This window comes from Leptopilina heterotoma, unplaced genomic scaffold, assembly GCF_015476425.1.
Source record: "Leptopilina heterotoma isolate Lh14 unplaced genomic scaffold, ASM1547642v1 Lhet_88, whole genome shotgun sequence".
NCBI classification, from domain to species: Eukaryota; Metazoa; Arthropoda; class Insecta; order Hymenoptera; family Figitidae; genus Leptopilina; species Leptopilina heterotoma.
Genome location: NW_025111191.1, coordinates 46,541 through 66,967, shown reverse-complemented (window position 1 = coordinate 66,967; position 20,427 = coordinate 46,541). Strand labels below are relative to the sequence as shown.

The 20,427-nt window shown below is 23.1% G+C and overlaps 1 protein-coding gene across 1 annotated transcript; it reads left to right on the top strand.

Annotated features, from left to right (window-relative positions):
• Positions 1–9,066: 9,066 nt before the first annotated feature.
• Positions 9,067–11,820, top strand: LOC122511615 (zinc finger protein 260-like). Its single transcript, XM_043626986.1, has 4 exons — positions 9,067–9,209; positions 9,654–9,817; positions 10,300–10,635; positions 11,001–11,820. The coding sequence occupies exons 2-4, from the start codon at positions 9,671–9,673 to the stop codon at positions 11,418–11,420; spliced, it is 903 nt and encodes a 300-aa protein (XP_043482921.1). The 5' UTR covers positions 9,067–9,209; positions 9,654–9,670; the 3' UTR covers positions 11,421–11,820.
• The last annotated feature ends 8,607 nt before the right edge of the window (positions 11,821–20,427 follow it).

Genomic DNA, 20,427 nt, shown 5'->3' with positions numbered 1-20,427 from the left:
TTTTAATTTATATTTGAAGGAGAAATTAGTGTTTTTTTAATGCGGGGAAAATTAATTCCGAATGGTAAAAATAAATCCTGAATTATGGTATAGTTTGTATGGTTGCAAGAGAAGCGTCACCCACCACTTTTCTTCATTTTGGAGAGTGGGGGGTCGCTTCTCCCAGTGTAGTGCAATCTTAGCTTATTATATCCAAATTGGCTTACAATTGAAGGTCCCAATCAAAGAACCGGGTTACCATAAGTTTTTGAGACTCAAAATTCTCGACCTCTAAATAAAAAATAAATATAAAATTCCAATTTCTTAAAAACATTGTGTATTTGTATAAAAATTAGAAAAATGTTTCTAAAAAAATTGGGATTAAAAACAGTTTAATTTTTGACTTACAGGGCAATGATTTTGAGCTTAAAAAAAATTATAACCGGTTCTTTGATTGAGACCCTCAATTCGTTTTATTTAATCTTGATCTTCTGCTAGTTTCCGGCTGGTGATTACTTTTTTTTAAAAGCGCTTAAAAATTACAAAAAATTTTCTATCGTCCAGGATGTTGTTCAGCAACATCCCAGCAACAATCTAGGTTGTTAGCAGTCTATAAAAAATAATAAAATTCAAAAGAATTTGATTAAAACGTCTTTTTATGAAAATTTTTTTCTTCTGCTAGTCGGCGGCTGTGGTTACTTTTTTTTAAAAGCGCTTAAAAATTACAAAAAATTTTCTATCTTTTAGGATGTTGTTCAGCAACATCACAGCAACAATCTAGAAGTTTTCCAGTCAATAAAAACTAAGAAAATTGATAACCCACGTGAAAAAGTTGCCGGGAATTGGACCGAGATGACCTAAATGAGTTTTGAGTACTTGTGTAAAAGCTCTTTTTTAATAAAAAAAGCTCTAATTTGATGAAGAAAAGCCCAAATTTGATATTCGAATCCGAAAATTTGAGTAAATAAATTTTCAACACCAGCGTTGTTTTTTAAGACACAAGTTTTTTCTGAATCGTTAATAAATTCTAAAAAAGTTCTGTGTATCTTGGTGTTTCGAAAAAAGCTTCTCTTTAATAAAAAAAAGCTCGAAATTAATGAAAAAAGCACAAATTTGATAATCGCTTCCAAAAATAGTTTTAAAAAAATTGTAATAAGTACAATTTTAATATTATGCCAAACAATACCAGAAAAAAAATATTTTACCAAAAAAAAAATAATATTTCAATAATATTTCCAACAAAAATCGGAATAAAATCGAAAATACTCGAAATTTGAACTAAAATAGGGAAATTGAGTATATAGATAGTGATCTATCAGTGTGAAAATCCAGTTTGCGTTTTCATCTTGTGCAAGCGTTTGTCGTAGAGCTTGGCGATATTCAAATGGCATCAATTTCTGCAGAATTGCCCTCTCTATAACTGAAGCTCTTTTGCCTAGGCTATTCTCTATTCTGCTTGAAAGGTAGAGAGAGAGTGAGCGAGAGAGAGTGAGAGAGAAGTGGTGAAAGAGAGGGGTGCACGATGGGGGAAATGAAACCGTATTGGCAGATAGCTACGACATCGTTTTACAACCCCTTATCTGAATAAGTTACGGGCATTTGGAACCTTCCACTCTCCTGCAATGTTATAATGTCATTGATTTCCATACAAATATCCTTGAATACTATCCCTATTGAAATCTTTCCAAATTATGCCTATTCCTGTTTTTAGATCAATTCACATGGTTAACTGTGTTTCTCTCAAATATGGAGATTCTCTTTTTGCAATTTATATTTTTCTGTTTTACTTAAATACAAATAATTGTTTTTATTTTTTACAAATTAATTCATAAATTATAAAATTATAATTTTAATATTTGGGGGCTGTTCAAAAAATACGTAACAATTTTGTTTCAAATTTTACCCCCTCCCCTTCTCCCTGTAAGTTTTAAGTATTTTTTAACTAAAATTCTTCGTTAAATCGATTATTTTTAATAATTTTCGAAAAAGTTCATTGTCAATTTTCAATTATTCGTAAACTCTTCAATTAAATATATATTAGAAAATAAAACCTTAAAATAATATAAAGAAAATTCAATTAAACTTTTTAAAAAATATTAATTTCAAAATCCAATTATTTATAAAAATTCACGCTATATTGCTTTTAATATTCAATTATTATCTAAAATTTTAAATGAAATTCACTTTTATAAAATGTAAATAAATTTTTATTAGAAAATTCTACTAGAATTCAATTATTTAAATACAAATAAAATGCAAATAAATAATTTATTGAATAATTGAATGTTTCTTAAAATTCAATTCTCATAAAGATTTTTATCAATAAATTTATTAAAAAATTGTATTCTTTCGACGAATTTTAATAAAATTTTTAAGAATAATTACATTTTTCGAGAAGTTTGATTAAAATTGTATTAAAAATAATTGAATCTCTAAGAAGAACTTTATTTGAACAATATTTAATTTTTGCGAAGAATAATTATTACTCTTGAAAATAATTGAATTTCTACGATAATTTGTAACTTTTCCAAAAATAAATTTTTTTTTGTGTTTTTAAAAAAATTCTTCTATTTAAATACATTACTTTTAATCATTTTCGAAAAAGTTCTTTGAGAATTTTCAAATCAATTTCTTTACAATATTCAATTTTTCAAATAATTTAAAAAGAAATCCGCAATTCAATTTTCTTAAAAAAATTAATTCCACAGAATTGTTAGTTAAAAATTTGAAAATATCAGATTTTCAAAAATTTTTAATTTTAAATCTTTTTAAAATTCATTTATTTCTAAAAATTCACGTTCTAATGCTTTTAAAATTCAATTATAATCAAAAATTATAACTGAAATTCATTTTTAAATCAATTTTTATTAGAAAATTCTACTAAAATTCAATTATTTAAATACAAAAAACAATTTATTGAATAATTGCATGTTTCTTAAAATTGAATTGTTACAAAGAATTTTATTAATAAATTTTTAAATAATTGAAATTCTACAAGGAGTTTTATTATTTATGAAAATAATTGAATTCCTAAAAAGAATTTTATTATTTACGAAAATAATTGAATTTCTATAGAAATTTTATTATTTATTAAAATAATTGAATTATTCCGAAGAAATTTATAAAAAATTTGTAAATAATTGAATTGCTGTGAAATTTTTATTATTTTATGAAAATAATTAAAGGTTTGCGTAGAATTTCAATTATCTTTATAAATTATTAAATTCTTCGCCAAAATTTAATTATTTATAAAGATAATTTAAATTTTGAGAATTTTTAAAAATTTTTGAACATAATTAAATTTTTGCGGAGAATTTTATTACTTTTTAAAACAAATTAATTTCTGCACTCATTTGTAATTTCTCTAAACAATTTTAGTATTTACGAAAATAATTGAATCCCTAAAAAAATTTTAGTATTTACTAAAATATTAAATAATTGAATTTTTTATACAAATTTTAATAACATTTTTAAGAATAATTACATTTTTCGACGAATTCGATTGAAATTGTATTAAAAATAAATTAAATTTTGCAATGAATTTTATTATTTATGAAAATAATTGAATTATTGCGAAGAATTTTATAAAAAAAAGTCCTGTGAAATTTTCATTATTTTAGAAAATAATTAAATTTTCAAGTAGAACTTTGTAAAAATTGTTTTTAAATAATTGAATTCTTTTGGAAAATTTTATTAAAATAATAGATATTTTATTTATTGAATTGAGAATAATTTAAATTTTGCAATAAATTTTATTAAAATTTTTGAAAATAATTGAATAATTGAATTTTTGTAACGAATATTGTTATTTATGAAAATAATTGTAATTTTGCAATGAATTTTATTAAAATTCCTGAAAATAATTGAATTTTGTCGAAGAATTTTGCTATTCCTTTTTAAAAATAATTGAAAATTTTAAAACAATTTTTTTTTTTTTTGGTTTTTTGAAAATAATTGAATTTCTGCGAAGAATTTTAATAATTTTGAAAATAATTGAATTCTTATGATGAATATTGTTATTTATAAAAATTTTACCAAGAATTTTATTAAAATTTTTGAAAATACAAAATTTTGGAGAAAAATTTTATTATTTCTAAAGATAATTGAAATTCTGACGAGAATTTCTTTTAATATTTAAAAATAATTGAATTTCTCCGAAGAATTTTATTACTTTTTGAAAATAATTGAATTTCTTCAATCATTTATAATTTCTCTAAAATTCTTCAAATTATATCGTAAAATTTACGATCTTTTTGTCCTTTTTCAATCAAATTACATACTTTACGGACCTTTCTTAAAAAAACAATTATTTAAAATAAATTTTTTTTCAAGTGTATAAAATCCAAAATTTTTTTTTCTATCAATGTTTATTTTCCTGTTTTTGCTATAATTTCATAATTTCAACAATGCTGTCAATTTTGTGAAAAATACTCTCCTTTTTTCGCAATATACGGTTCGTATCGAAATAAGAAAAGAGATTCTTTTTCCCCCAAGTTAAGTCATACATCATGACACCTTCTTTATTAAACTTCTCTTTTTCATGTAATAAAAATTCGATTTCAAAATTCATGATAGGTAGGTGTGTGTGTTATTTGATAAAAATTGCTACTTTTGACAAATAAATCAATTTTAATTTCAATAGTAATAAAAATGAAAATAATTTGAAAAATAAAAATGTTAAATGTTTAAAAATGTTTCTCTTCAAAGAAAGGTACCTAAGAAGTTATGTTTGTCTTATTCATACCTTATATTAAAATTAAAAATTTATGTTTAAAAGTTTTTTAAAACTAAAATTAGTTTTTATTAATTATTTTAGCAAAGAAGATTTAGTTTATATTTAAAGAGTTAATCCATTTTTATTTTATTTTTATTTATTTTCTTTATTTTTATTCAAAAAATTACAAACATAACATAAAATTGTAGCTTCCTTTCTTCGGTTGTCACAAATATTGTAAATAAAAAAAATATCCGTAAAATTAGTTTCTGTTCGATAAATATACAAGTTTAGACAAAAAATTTAGCAAAAGAAAAAGTTTGGCGTTTTAAAGAAAGACCTTAAAGTGTAAACAAACAAATCTGACCTCCATTATTATAAAAAACCTCAAAGCACAACGCGGGGGAAATCTCAAGAAAAATACAACTTTTCCAAATGAAGAACGTTCTTTATGCTTGCAAGTTTAATGTCCTTTTGCATCTTTCATCAGTCCTCCCCTCTCCTTTCACCCTCTCTCTCTTTCTCTCTTATCCAGTTCATTCCAGCATCTTTTCCAGCATAATGCGAACGAGCTTCATTGAATATTTCATTGGCAAGATCTTTATTTTTCGTCGTTGATTGTCATTCGAAAAGAGGTCCAAGAATGAGAATGGTAAAAAAAACAAAAGTTTTGTCGCTCTTCTCTTTTTTTTTTTCTTTTTCTTCATGGAAAATTATTATCTCTTGTATATTAGTGAATGAAGGGAGATGAAGAGAAGGAAAAATCAATTATTCATCCAAATTGGCCATGGCAAAAAAAAAAGGCCTAATTATCCAGGGGGCAAATACGAGCTTTAATACTCAAGAGTGTACCAACGTTTCCTTATACTTTTTTTTTCCTCCCTCTTTTTTCGAATTTTCCAAGATGCCCCCTCCTCTCCCCCCCCAGCAACCACTATGTCACTCGTTTCTCAGTCGTACTTGGCCCCTGACCCACAAAGTCTGACAATCTTTCCTCTCTCTCTCATTCCCCCTTTATACCGTGAATAACCTTTTGTATTTCCAATTAGCTTTGCTAATAAGAAAGATGGAGGCATTGCTTCTGCAGTTTAAAAAAAAAAGAGAGACGACCAAGACGGAGAAATAAAGAAAAAGAAGAAAAAAAAAGAAAAAAAATTAATGTATAACCTCATCCAGCCACTGGGGAAATAAAGAAAAGCACTGCCATTGCTCGCGGTATGACAATACTGGAGGTGGTTGCTTGCTCGAGTTATTACAGATAAACTAGAATTAAGGAAAAGAAAAATAATAAAATTCGTTCGTCAGTTCTGATTTTTGTCTAACGATTGCTGTATTTTGTTTCTATTTTTGTATTTTAAATTATATTTTTTAATTTCCTTTTTCTTCTACATTCGCTTTTTCTATATTTTTATTTTCCCTTTTCATTTTCAATTCAAATAAAATAATTATTTTTCCTAATTTATTTTATTTTTAATTCGAGTAAAATAATTTATTTTATTTTTAATTCAAAGAAAATAATTATTTTTCCTAACTTATTTTATTTTTAATTCAAGTGAAATAATTTATTTTTCCTAATTTGTTTTATTTTTAATTCAAATTAAATAATTATTTTTCCTAACTTATTTTATTTTTAATTCAAGTGAAATAATTTATTTTTCCTAATTTATTTTATTTTTAATTCAAAGAAAATAATTATTTTTCCTAACTTATTTTATTTTTAATTCAAGTAAAATAATTTATTTTTCCTAATTTATTTTATTTTTAATTCAAAGAAAATAATTATTTGTCCTAACTTATTGTATTTTTAATTTAAATAAAAATAATTATTTTGATAAATTTTCTGTTTCTTACACCTTATTCTAGGACTAGAACCAGTAAAAATTTTTAAAAATACTGAATTTACGGACCAAAAATAAAAAATTACGGACCATTACTGAAAAAAATATAACCAGTCCGAGTCGAATAAGAGAACATTTTTTATTTAAAATTACAAATTAAATTTTTCATAACAATAAAACATGAAGATATCGATAACTCTGAATTTTTGAAAAAGTTCTTTGACAATTTTCAAATCCATTTCTTTACAATATTTAATTTTATGAAATTTCAATTATTCGTAAATTCTTCAATTAAATATATATTAGAAAATAAAAACTTAAAAAAATATTTAAAAAAAAATTCAATTAAACTTTTTCAAAAAAATTAATTTCGAAATTAAATTATTTCTAAATATTCAAGCTATATTGCTTTTAATATTCAATTATTATCTAAAAATTTAACTGAAATTCATTTTTATAAAATGAAAATCAATTTTTATTAGAAAATTCTAGTAGAATTAAATTATTTAAATACAAAAATTATTAAAGTATTAAAAATAATTGAAATTCTGCAAAAAGTTTTATTATTTGTGAAAATAATTGAATTTCTGTCACTGAAATTTAATAAAGTTTTTAAAATAATTGCATTCTTCAGAAGAATTAAAAAAAAATTTTTTGAAATGATTTTGTTGAAAAAATTTAATGAAAATTGTGTTTTAAATATAAAATGAAATTATTTAAATACAAAAATAAATAATTTATTGAATACTTGAGTATTTCTTAAATTTGAATACTTATGAAGAACTTTATCAACATTTTTAAAAGTAATTGAATTTTTACGAAGAATCGCTTTAATATTTTTGATAATAATTAAATTCATTTAAGAAATGTAATTACAAATTAATTGAAAATAATTATTACACTCTTTAGAAACAAATTGTATCAAATTTTTTCAAATAATTAAATTTTTTTCCAAGAATTTTATTCAAATTTTTAATAATAATTGCGTTTTTAGAGGAATTAATTTAAAATCATATTAAAAATAATTGAAATCCTGCGATAAGTTTTATTATTTATAAAAATAATTGAATTTTTGTAACGATTATTATTAAAATTTAAAAAAAAATTATAGCATTCTTGAGATGATTATTGAATTCTTTCAAAAATTTTATTCAAATTATATTAAAAGCAATGCAATTATTATAAAGAATTTCATTAAAATTTTTAATAATAATTGAATTCTTTAAAAGATATTTATTAAAATTTTTAAAAATAGTTGCATTATTCGCGAAATTCATTTAAAATTGTATTAAATTGAAATCCGCTACTATGAGTTTTAATATATTTATAAAAATAATTTAATTTTTGCAACGATTATTATTAAAATTTAAAAAAAGTAATTGAATTCTTGAGAAAAATTTTATTATTTATAGAAATAATTAAATTCTTGCGAAGAATTTTATAAAAATCTATTTAAATAATTGATTTTTTTTAAATATTAGGAAAATTCTGTTTTAAATAATTGAAATACTGTGAACATTTTTTTATTTATGAAAATAATTGAATGTTTGCAAAGAATTAGCGGAATTATTTTAAAATTGTGTTAAAAATTGTTATAATCTTGCGATGAGTTTTATTATTTCTGAAAATAATTGAATTTTTGTCACCGAAATATAATAACCTTTTTGAAAAAAATTGCATTCTTGTGAAGAATTTGAGAAAAATCTTTTTAAAGAAATGATTTTGTTCAAAAAATTTTATTAAAATTATATTGAAAACAATTAAATTATTATATAGAATTTCATTAAATGTTTTTAAAATAATTGAATTCCTTCAAAGAATTTTATTAACATTTTTAAGAATATTAAGAAGAAAGAAGCTATCAATTATCCGAATCAAATTTTTACTAAATAAATTAAATATCTTAAATAAATATCTCTTTTAAGAATAGTTGCATGTTTTGCGGAATTCATTTAAAATTCTATGGACTTCTTTCTTTCTTTTCTTTGGACCCAAGGCCACAATATAAACAATTTTATTTGACAAAAATTAAGGTCCTGAAAACACTCTACGTTTTAAAATTCTATTAAAAATCATTGAAATCCTGCGATGAATTTTAATTTTTATAAGAATAATTGAATTCTTGCAACGATTATTATTAAAATTTTTAAAAAAATTGAATTTTTAGGATATAAATAAATATTAATAATATTTAATTTATTTATTTACAAAATGCTAATATTATAAAACAATAAAAAATAAAATTCATAAAAAACAAAGCGTTAATTGTATAAATAGTTAATACCAGTATTTTTTTTAAAAAAAAGGTAATATTTCTGATGAATAATAAGATTTTTTGTTATAATTTTTTTGCATTAAAATCATTAAATATAGAAATTTCGTATCGAGGAAAAATTTTGACCTATTAGTTTGAAGTTGACTAGTATATTGAATGTGGAAAATTTCTTAGAAACAAAGTGTTTATAAACTCACACTGTGAATCGGCTACTCCGCAAAGCCCTTTTGTTACGTTTCAGCGCAATGTCAAGTTAAGGTGAGTATCGACATGTATTTGTAATTCTCCAATCAGTTTACGAAAAGCTTTCACTAGATCAAGACTTACATATTAATAATTTCGATTAGAAAATAATTTAGTTTTACACCAGATTTCTTTATTTTTATTAATAATCGATTCAAAGGTTTGTAACGAGCTCTATTTTTTAAAAAGCATTTTTTATTTTATAAAAGTTCTCCATTGGTTTTAACCATTTTATTTTATGAAACTAATTACTATTTTATTTTTATTTATATTTTTATATTTTTATATTTTTATATTTTTATATTTATATTAATTATTAATTTTACTAATTATTATTAATTTAATTCAACTGAATCAAATATTTTTAATTACATTTTACATTTTACATTTTCCGTTTTGCAGTAAAATTACTAATTAGTTAAAAAGATAATTACATTAAAATACACAATTAAGAACAAAATGATTATTGTAAGAAATGGTAATTAATATAAACTTTTTTCAACTAATATTTCGAAGGTAAAAATGATTTGATTTAGGAAATATTTGTTAAAGTGCTGAATTTTTTTTAATTTTATTTTTTTCTTCCAAAAAAAACTAAATTTAGAGGTAAAAAAAGGAAAAATGCGTGTGAAATCAGTTCCTAGGAGAGTAAATCAAAATAGAAGTGAAAAAATGCTAATGGTCAATAATAGTGAGAAGTGCCCGGAAATTGGAAATTTTTTGGATGAAAAAAATTCAGCTGGATTGGATTTATCGACAAAGAAAAAGGTAACAAATTTTATAACACGAAATTGCATGTTTACAATTACTTAAAGTGAAACATAAACTCTCGTCCACTAAAGTTCATTATAAAAATGTTCCCGTATTTTTAGCGAAAATGAATTTTTATCGATTTATACACCAGTTATACGCAAAAATGTAAACAAGAATATCAGTTTACATACAAAAATAAATTCTTTTTTTCTCTTAAAATTTCAATATTAGAAAAATTTTTCTTTTTATTCATTTTATTTATTCACTCCTAATTAATTTTTATTTATTCGTTATAATATTTGTTTATTCATTATTTTTTCATTTATGATTTTTTTTTATGTATTTTTTATTTCCTTTTATTTATTTTTTACTTACTTTTATTTATTTTTTATTTCCTTTTATTTATTTTTCATTTTCTTTCATTTATTTTCGATTTCATTTTACAAATTTTTTTTTTTATTATGATTTTATTTATTTAGATTTTATTAATTTTTCAGATATTCGAAAATAAGGAAATAATTGTTGATACAATGAAGAATACAAAAAAGGTGGAAGCTCCAATACCAATTTTACCGAAATTATGGGAAAATATCAACAAACCTTTTCAAGAATTTCAAATTCATAATAATTTTCACATTGGCCTCAATCATCATCATCAGGAAAACATGAAGGACTCATTTTTGTATCAAATCATGACTGATCCACAATTTATAGAAAATTTACAGAAAAATAAAAAGAAGAAAAAACCTTCCTGTCAATTTTGCAAAAGGGAATTTGAAACTGAACATGAAATGAAGGAACATTTGAATGTTCGATTAGATGAATCAAACAGGGTAATTGAAAAATTTATAATTAAATATAGAAAATTTTTTTTAAATTATAAAATAAAATACGAAAAAAAGAATTAATATTTTACAAATAAATTATTATCTATAATTAATTAAATTAATGAGTTAATTATAATTAATTAGAATAATATAATTAATTAAATTAATAATTAATTAGAATAATATAATTAATTAAATTAATAATTAATTGTAATTAAGTAAAATAATATAATTAATTGAAATAATAATACTGAATTAATAATTTTAGTTGTAATTATTTCTGATTCGTTTAACTAAAAGAAAGTTAAAATCCGCTGAGAATAAATATAATAAGAAAATAGTGGAACTGATTTTTTTTTCTTTTCCCCCAGGTCACTTGTTGTGCTTGTGGAAAGTCCTTTGCTCAAAAACGTTATTTACGTTATCATCAACGATGTCACTCGGATCGAAGTAAATATGTTTGTGGCATATGCCTGAGGAAATATTCGAGAATGGATAATTTAACTCGACACAACATTTTCCACACGAATCCAGACAAGTTTCCATGTACGATGTGTGATCGTGCATTTGCCAGAAAGGACTTGCTCAACAAACATCAAAAGTCTCATGAGAACAAGTATAAATGGTACTGTAACACGTGTCATAAGTATTTTAAAGGTCCTGTTACTCTTGACAATCACATGAAAAGTTTCCACGCACCTGATGTTAATTATAATAATAACAACACCAACAACAATAATAATAATAATAATACAACACAAGCCACGTGTTCTTTTACCAGTAACGCTTAAAAACGGAAAAAAAATTTTTTTACAATTTTTTTTCACTTTCAATTTAATGCATTTTTTTCCTATAAATTTGATTAATTTGAAAAATATTCTACGAAATGAAATAGAAAATTATTATCTCTGATATTAATTATTTTGTTAGTAAAAATAATACGAATGTCGAATGTTAATTTTTCGTGTTTGTTTAAATAATTTAATGTTAAGTAGAAATTTGTCTTCTATACAAGAATTAAGAACAAATTAATAATCGATTTGTGAAATAAAGAAACAATTTTATTTTTGTAAAAATCAATTGTTAGAATTATAATATTTAAATATAATAATTGTTCTTAGAATTAATAAGAGTTTATTGTAATTAAGGAAAGTCAACGAGAGAAGCTAGTAATAAATAATTTCTAAATTATTGCTGTTTTGATTTATTGCATTAAAGTAAAACATACTATTTACTACTTTTTTCACGATTTCCTACTAGTTGGATACTATTTTTTATTTTTTCCACTAAAAGCTACTTTTTTCATGTTTCAAAATTTATACTACTTTAAATTTGTTAACAATTGAAATAAAAAAATTATTTTAAAAAAAATTCAAAAAATTTTTCATAAAATTCTTTAAAATGATTCAATTATTTTCACAAATTTTTCGTAATTCATTTTCATTTTCGTAATTCATTTAATTTTATTTTTAATATCTACTATTTTAATAAAAAAAATTCCCAAAAGAATATAATTTACAAAAAAATAATTATAAAATTCTTTGCTAACATTCAATTATTTTCATGAATAAAAAAATTTTCACAGAAATTTAATTATTTAAAATAGAATTTCCCTAATATTTTCCGGAAAAAATCAATTATTTAAATAGATTTTTATAAAATTCTTCGCAAGAATTCAATTATTTTTATAAATAATAAAAATCTTCTCATAAATTCAATTATTTTTTTTTCAATTTTAATAATATAATCGTTGCAAGAATTCAATTATTTTTATAAATGTTAAAACTCATCGCAGGATTTCAATTATTTTTAATAAATTCCGCAAAAACTGCAACTATTCTGAAAAATTTTAATAAAACTCTTTGAAAGAATTCAATTATTTACAAAAAATTTAATGAAATTCTTTATAAGAATTGAATTGTTTTCAATATAATTTTAATAAATTTTTTTGAAAAAATTCAATTATTTTCATAAATAAATACAATTTTCAAAGAAATTCAAATATTTAAAACACAATTTTCATAAAATTTTTTGAACAAAATTATATCTTTAAAAAAATTTTTCTAAAATTCTTCTCAAGAATGCAATTATTTTAAAAATGTTATTAAAGTTCGGTGACAAAAATTCAATTATTTTCACAAATAATAAAACTCATCGCAGAATTTCAATTATTTTTAGTACAATAAATTTTAATCGAATTTCTCAAAAAATGTAATTATTCTTAAAAATTTAATTTCAATTCCTCGAAAAAATCAGTTATTTAAAAAAATCTCCTTTTAAAATTCTTTGGAAGAATTCAATTATTTACAAAAATATTTGAATTTTCACAGGAATTCAATTATTTTCAAATATTTTAACAAAATTGTTCGAAAGAAATCAATTATTTTAAATGCAATTTTAATTAAATTTTTTTTGAAATAATTCGATTATTCTTTTAGATTTTAATAAAATTCTTCCCAAGAATTCAATTATTTACATCAATAATTTTTCGAAAAAATTCAATTATGTCGATAAATAACAAAATTATTTCCGAAAATTCAATCATTTTGAGGCTTTTTGATTTTGATTTTCAATTAAATTATTTTTAAAAGTAATAAATTCCTTCTTGGAAATTCAATTATTTAAAAAAATTGTAATAAAATCTTTTGCAGAAATTCAATTATTTTCATAACTATAATAAAATGCTTTTTAGGAATTTAATTATTTTCAAAAAAACTTAATAAAATACCATACAGACATTTAATTATTGTCAAAAATAATAAAACTCCTCGCAGAATTTCAATTATTTTTAATACAATTTTAATCAAATTTCTCAAAAAATGTAATTGTTCTTAAAAAATTTTAATAAAATCCTTTGAAAGAATTCAGTTATTTTAAAAACATTTAATGAAATTCTACATAATAATTTATTTGTTTTCAATATAATTTTAATAAAATGTTTTGATAGAATTCAATTATTTAAAACAAATTTTCATAAAATTTGTTGAACAGAATCATTTCTTTGAAAAAATTTTTCTAAAATTCTTCTCAAGAATGCCATTATTTTAAAAACTTTAATAAAGTTCGGTAATAAAAATTCAATTATTTTCATAAATAATAAAATTCATAGCAGGGTTTTAACAATTTTTAACATCATTTTAATCTAATTCCGCTAAAAACGCAATTATTCTCAGAAATTTGAACAAAATTCTTCGAAAAAAATTCAATTATTTGTAAAAATTTGATACAATTTGTTTCTTAGAGTCTAATAATTATTTTCAATTAATTTTTAATTATATTTCTTGAATGAATTTAATTATTATCAAAAATTTTAATTTAATTCTTCGTAAAAATTCAATTATTTAAAAAATTGTTGATAAAGTTTTTTTACTATCTACTATTTTTAATAAAAAATTTCCCAAAAAAATTGAATCATTAAAAAAAAATGTTTATAAAATTTTTCGCAAACATTCATTTATTCTCATAGACAAAAAAAGTTTCATAGAAATTCAATTATTTAAAACAGAATTTTCCTCGTAATGAGAAAAAAGTTAGGAAAAGAGTCAAGCTTTATTTTGGTACCAATCGGAACTTGATATCTTGCATACAAGAAAACTTATGGCCATTTAAATTCAAAACAAGTTTACATTTTGAAAATATTAAAAATAAAAAAATTCTTAAATTTTCTTAATTTTTTTTTTCTTAAATTTTCCGAAAATTGAAGCTAATTGATTTAATTTTTAATTAAATTTATTTATTTTTTAATTTAATTTATTTATTTTTTAATTTCATTTATTTATTTTTTAATTTCATTTAAAAATTCGGCAATCTAGTGACAATATTCCTGCCAAATTGTGGCAATCGCATGGCAATATTTTTAAGAAAAGAAAAAATTCCGACAATCAACATCATTTGGCAAACATTCAGACAATACCTAAAATATTTTCTATTTAGATAAATTTTGTCTCGCGAATCTTTTTATAGACTAAACGAGAAGAGCAGTTGCTTCAAATAATTTTCTGAATATCTCATACTGTAATTGGTACAACATCGGATTAAAATTAAAACGCAAAAAGGTATATACATAAAGAATAAGTATTTCAATATACATAATAAAATTTTTTTTTCATTCCTTTTTTTTTTTGAAAAGAGGAAAAGTGTTGAGAGACGACTTTGCTCAGATGAAAAATTTCGAGGCTTTTTAGGAACTCGAGTGTAAAGCCATTGTCGTATGACAAGATAATAAAGTTTGTTAATACCAGGCGTTACGGACTGTGGTACATATTTTCTATCTCTGGCGAAGCTTTTGCCGGAGGGATTCGAAAAGAGGACTCCGTTGGACGAAACCCGGATAATAAGAAGAGCGGGTAGACATCGAATTTCTCTCTTTCTCTCTCTCTCACTCTCTTTCACTCACCCTCTTCTCATCCATATGCTCATCCCTTTGATGCACTTATTCGTCCGACGTATCGCGTATATGCGGACTCAACCAAAAATGTAACAAAGTTTTCAGAAGGGACACATGACCAAAGAGACCAGCGGAGATTCTGCGGTCTCTTTGGTGACTGGTTCTTGCAACGCTTCCTCTCACTTTTATTCTCTCCTGCAATTTCACTCTTTTCTTTCTCTCTCCTTTTCTCTCTATTCAACATTGTCCCTTTCTCGAAAAAACACCCCTTTTTTTTCCCTCCTCGACACACCGCCTTCCTCTCTCCCCCCCACCACCCCCTTCAATGTGATGTTAACGTATATATACGTTATAAAAGGGATTATGAGACGAATGAAGGCTCTTTAACGATTTGAAAAACTCGTCCATTGCACTGCAAAACATTGCGATTTTACTGAAAAGTGAGAGTCTAGTGATTGTCGTTAAAGAGGGTTGTTAAGTCTATAGGAGGTAAAGTACCAAGTACTTGAGGTTGTGTATTTTGAAACTTGCAAATATGAAGATATCAAGCGACAAGTCTACGTTTTTGTCAATGCTTTTTAAAGTGATAATAAATTTTTCTTTTTTTGACGCAAAAAATTGTAAAGATTTTGAAAGAAGAAATATTTTTAATACACTTCAACGCCGATTTAGCGGACTGTTTGGGGGGAATCGTCCGTTAAAGCGAACAATAGCTTAAACAATACCTTTAACGAGGCAGGACAAAGAAAATCGTAAATCACAACTGAAAAAGTCCACTAAACCGATTTCCGCTAAATCGGCGTTCGAGTGTAATTAGAAATTTACTAACCTTACGAGTTTCCAGTCGAATTTGTGCTGATGTCCTGCTGTTGTACGGAGAATATAAAATCACTATATTCCATCTTCTCTTGGCACTATTTTTTCGAAAAAAAAAATTTACTTTTGAAACTTTTTTTCACACTCGCGATTTTAAAGATATACGACACTTCCGATTTTACACACTTTTTCAATCAAATTTTCAAACGCTCGCGATTTTCAAGAATTACGACACTCCCGATTTTACACACTTTTAAATCGAAAAATTTATATTTTTGTTTTTTATTATTATATTAAATAATTATTATTACTTAATAAATCAAATATAAAATCTTAAATCATTTTTTTAAAATTATTATTATTATTATTATTATTATTATTATTATTATTATTATTATTATTATTATTATTATCATTATTATTATTATTATTACAATTGTAGTTCGGCAACGTCTTCTCACTGATAAAGCGCGTGTCAATCATCATTTAAGCCCCCCCCCTCCCTACTCTCTCTACCTTTCCCCCACTCAATTCTTTCATTTTTCCGAGGAATTTCTATTGGCTCGCCTATTTACTCTTGATATTACGATATATTTAAATTTAACTTTTTTTTAATCTTCTTTTTTAAACTGAAAAATTAAAAAAATTTATAATTATTTATTTTATGATTATTAAATAATATAATTATTAAAATTTATTTTAAAATAGAAATAATTTAGAGAAACATCGATACTCCCGAAAACTAAACGCTGGACAATGAAAACACGTTCAAACAGGTTGAATCTCGAATTTCAATTGACTTTCCCCACTCTACCTTTGGTATATAAAGCCGAAACCAATACTACAAATATAGTTTATGAATTGATTTATGAACTTTATTTTCCCACGTGAAACGATTCTACGGAAACCGCTCTACGGAAATTCCGTATGGAATTCCGTAAAATATTCCGTACGGAATTTCATGAAAAATTTCCGTAAATTAATAATTTAAATAAACCATTAATTAATAATTTTTAAATTTGAATAAAATAAATAATTTTTATACCTACTGTAAAATTTTTATAAACATTATTAAAAAATAATTTTGAAAATATAGTTTGGAAAATTTTCTTTTTATTTAATTTTGAACAGAAAAAGTAATTTTAATATATAATGAGAAGAAAGAAATTACTGTGGTTAAGAAAATTTTAACACAATACGAGCCGCTTGTTTACATTCTGTACTTAGGTATACAAAGAAAAAGGGCGGTCACATTGTATCAACGATAACAGTAGATGAAATTTTTCTTATTTATTCGATTTCAAAATTTGTGTCTGTATTAATTTATTATAATTTCTTTAAGAATTTCTTGTAAAAAAAATAATTCTTCTTCTTCTTTATTTTTTACGGCTTCGAATTAATCAAGCCAATTAAAAAAAAAAAATAATTCAAATTAATAATTTATTAATAATTAATAATTAATAATTAATAATTTATTAATAATTAATAATTTATTAATAATTAATAATCATTATTATTATTATTAATAACATTGATTAAAAGTACCTACAGAAAATACTGATTAATAAAAATAATTAACAAAATTAATAAAAAATGATTAAAAGTATAAATAATATAATATTTTTCCACTAATTGTTAATAATATTAGTAAAATAAATAATTTTTGAATTATTATAAAGTAAAAATCAATATTATAGTCGTTTCTATAAAATTATTGTGGTCAAAGAAAATTTCAATAAAATTCTAGCGGTTTGTTTACATACTGTACTTCGGTACAAAGAAAGGGCGGTCACATTGAATCGACGATAACAGTAGCATTTATTCAAAATTCTTCAGTTCAAATTTGGGATTCAACTTGTTTAAACGTGTTCACTTATTCCTCGTGTCAATTACAATTTATTGTAATTGTTATAAAATAATTTTCTTTACTAATTTTTACTAATAATAATTAAAATTAACAATTTATCATTTATAGGACTCCAAACTTTTTTTTAAAAATATTTTTAGAACATTCTTTTTTTAGTAAAATTGCAAAAAAAAAGTAAAATCTTTTTCGGTAAAAATTTAAAAAAAACTCTAAAAAATATTCTTTTCGGGAGTGTTCGACTTTTTAAAAATCGCGATCGATCGTTTAGTGTGATTTTCTGAAAGTTAAAATTTTTTGATTCAATATAAAAATTGAAAAAAGTAAAAAATTATGAATTAAAATATTTTGTCATTTAAAAAAAAATGTTTTCGGTTTTCCGAAAAGTGTAGTGTTTTTTTGTAATTTTCAAACCGGATCTTCAGATTAAGGCGGAAGCAGACTACAAGGTTAGTTAGATATTTAAAAAAATGTTATTGTTTAGAAAAAATATTGTACTTTTACTATTTTTATTTTTAATTACCATTTGCTTATTCTGCCTCTTCTGACAGTATTGGTTCAATAATTTTGAAACTACCGAATTATTTCTACATTTACTACTATTTTTTCTTTTTTCCACACAAAAAGAACTAAAAAATAGTCGATACCCTCTATTTTAAATATTTTCGTATTATTTCCAACATTTTTCTATATTCAAAGAAAAAATCGAGGAAAAAATTGAAGAATTCGTTTTTCCTTCATATTGAGAAATTTATTTATTTATTTACTTATTTTCACTATATTCCAACTTTGAGGCTTTCTTTTAGTTCGCCCCATCGGAAAATCTTGCCACGAAGTGCGAGTCAAGGGTCGAACGACTGAGTATGAACGCGAGGGTGCCCGTGTAGTGTACTTTTGAGGTTTTTCGTTCGTTGGAGTAAAGTAAGCATGAAAATAAACGTTATGGCTCCAGCAAAAAGAGATGAGAGGTCGGTTTGTTGAAAGGTGAATTCAAAACGTACAAAAGTTGTATATATAGAAAAATTCTCTAGCAAATATAGTAAAAGCCCCTCTGTATATGAACTAAAGTGTACGTAAAAACAAATATGTTCACAATTTTTGTTTTCCACTTTTCTTCTTCACCTATTTCACCATTTATATATATATATATATATATATATATATATATATATATATATATATATATATATATATATATATATATATGTAAATACACAACAATTTAACAAGAAAAAATTATCAAAAAATATATTTTTCTTTTTTTGAATTTCGCGCCATTAGAGTTCATTAAACTGCCGTCCAGAGGGCATGAAAATTCTCTCACAAACGAAATGAGGCGAATAGAGAAATTTTTCTTCGTGTCTCTTTGTATTAAAAACAATAGAAAAATTGTTTCAAATGAAAAAAAGAAAAAATATTTAAATATTTGTAAATTTACAAATATTCAAAATGAAAGAAAATTGAAAAAGAAAATAAAATTTAAATATTTGTAAATTGTAAATTTACAAATATTTAAATTTTTTTTTCTTTTTTTCAATTTGACTGACAGTGTCAATATTATTTACCTGGAGAAAATCGCGAAAGCGATTTTTCCCATATTTTAAAATTTTTCTGTAAATGTGTTTCAAATATGTCTTCTCTCTTTTTTTTTTGCACAATCCTGTTTGGAAAATTCAAACGAGAGCTTGTCGTGTAGTGTCCTTTGAGTTTTGCTCGTTCACATTAATATTATATCAATGGTCGTGCCAAAGAGAACACCCTTGTGTTCACCCTTCTGGACTTTTTAAACCCTCTCCCTCCCTCTCACTCTTTACATATTATATATTCGACTGGAGATTTCCGAGTGGACGTTGAACGATCTCAATAATTATTATTTCTCCAGTATGTAAATTATATATATTTCTCACTTTTTAAAGAATATAATTTGCAATTTTTTTTCTCGCCTTTTACCTTTAAAAAAAGGATATAAGTCTCGCAGGAATATAAATCTTATCAATCCGGTTATTAAATTTTATTGAGGATTAAAAATTAATTGACTAAAACGACTTTTTTTGCACGTCTTACTAATTTTTTAAAAGTTTTTTTTTAGAAGAAATTCAATTTATACTATTAGAATTTTTTAAATTAGAATTTATATTATACATATACAAAAAGATTTTTCAAAATTAGAATCCACAGTATTTAAAAATTCAAATCAACTATAATTCATGAAATTAGCTTTTTCAGAAAATTAGCTTTTAGAATTATAACTTTGTGATGAATACCATTTCTTAAAAAAATATTTTCCAGATTTAGAATTTCAAGAACAAAATTAGAATTTTAAGAAAAAAATTTAGAATCTTCAAAGAAATAACGTAAACGAAAGTGTGATTTCGCTTGACTTTGCAGAAAAATAAGTTTTTTAAGGTAAAGAATGAGAGAGAAGAAGAGTGTCTAAAAAGTGAGTGGATCTTTTTTTCTTCATTCTTTCTTTGTTTTTTTTCTTTTTTTTTTTGGAGGGGGTGAATGGTTTGGTTTGTCTGAAGGACTCATTGGCCGTGAAATATTGAGTAAAAAGGTTCGATAATTGATTACACAGATTTTTTATGCCACAAGAAACGTTAATTCTCGCCACTGCTTGGAGAATCTAACCCCTCGGAATAATTCCGCTCGAAAAATCCCCAAGGAAGTGATGGGTGGCGGGGAGAGGGGAGGTGGGGGGGTGAGATTGCCAACGATGAAATACTTATGT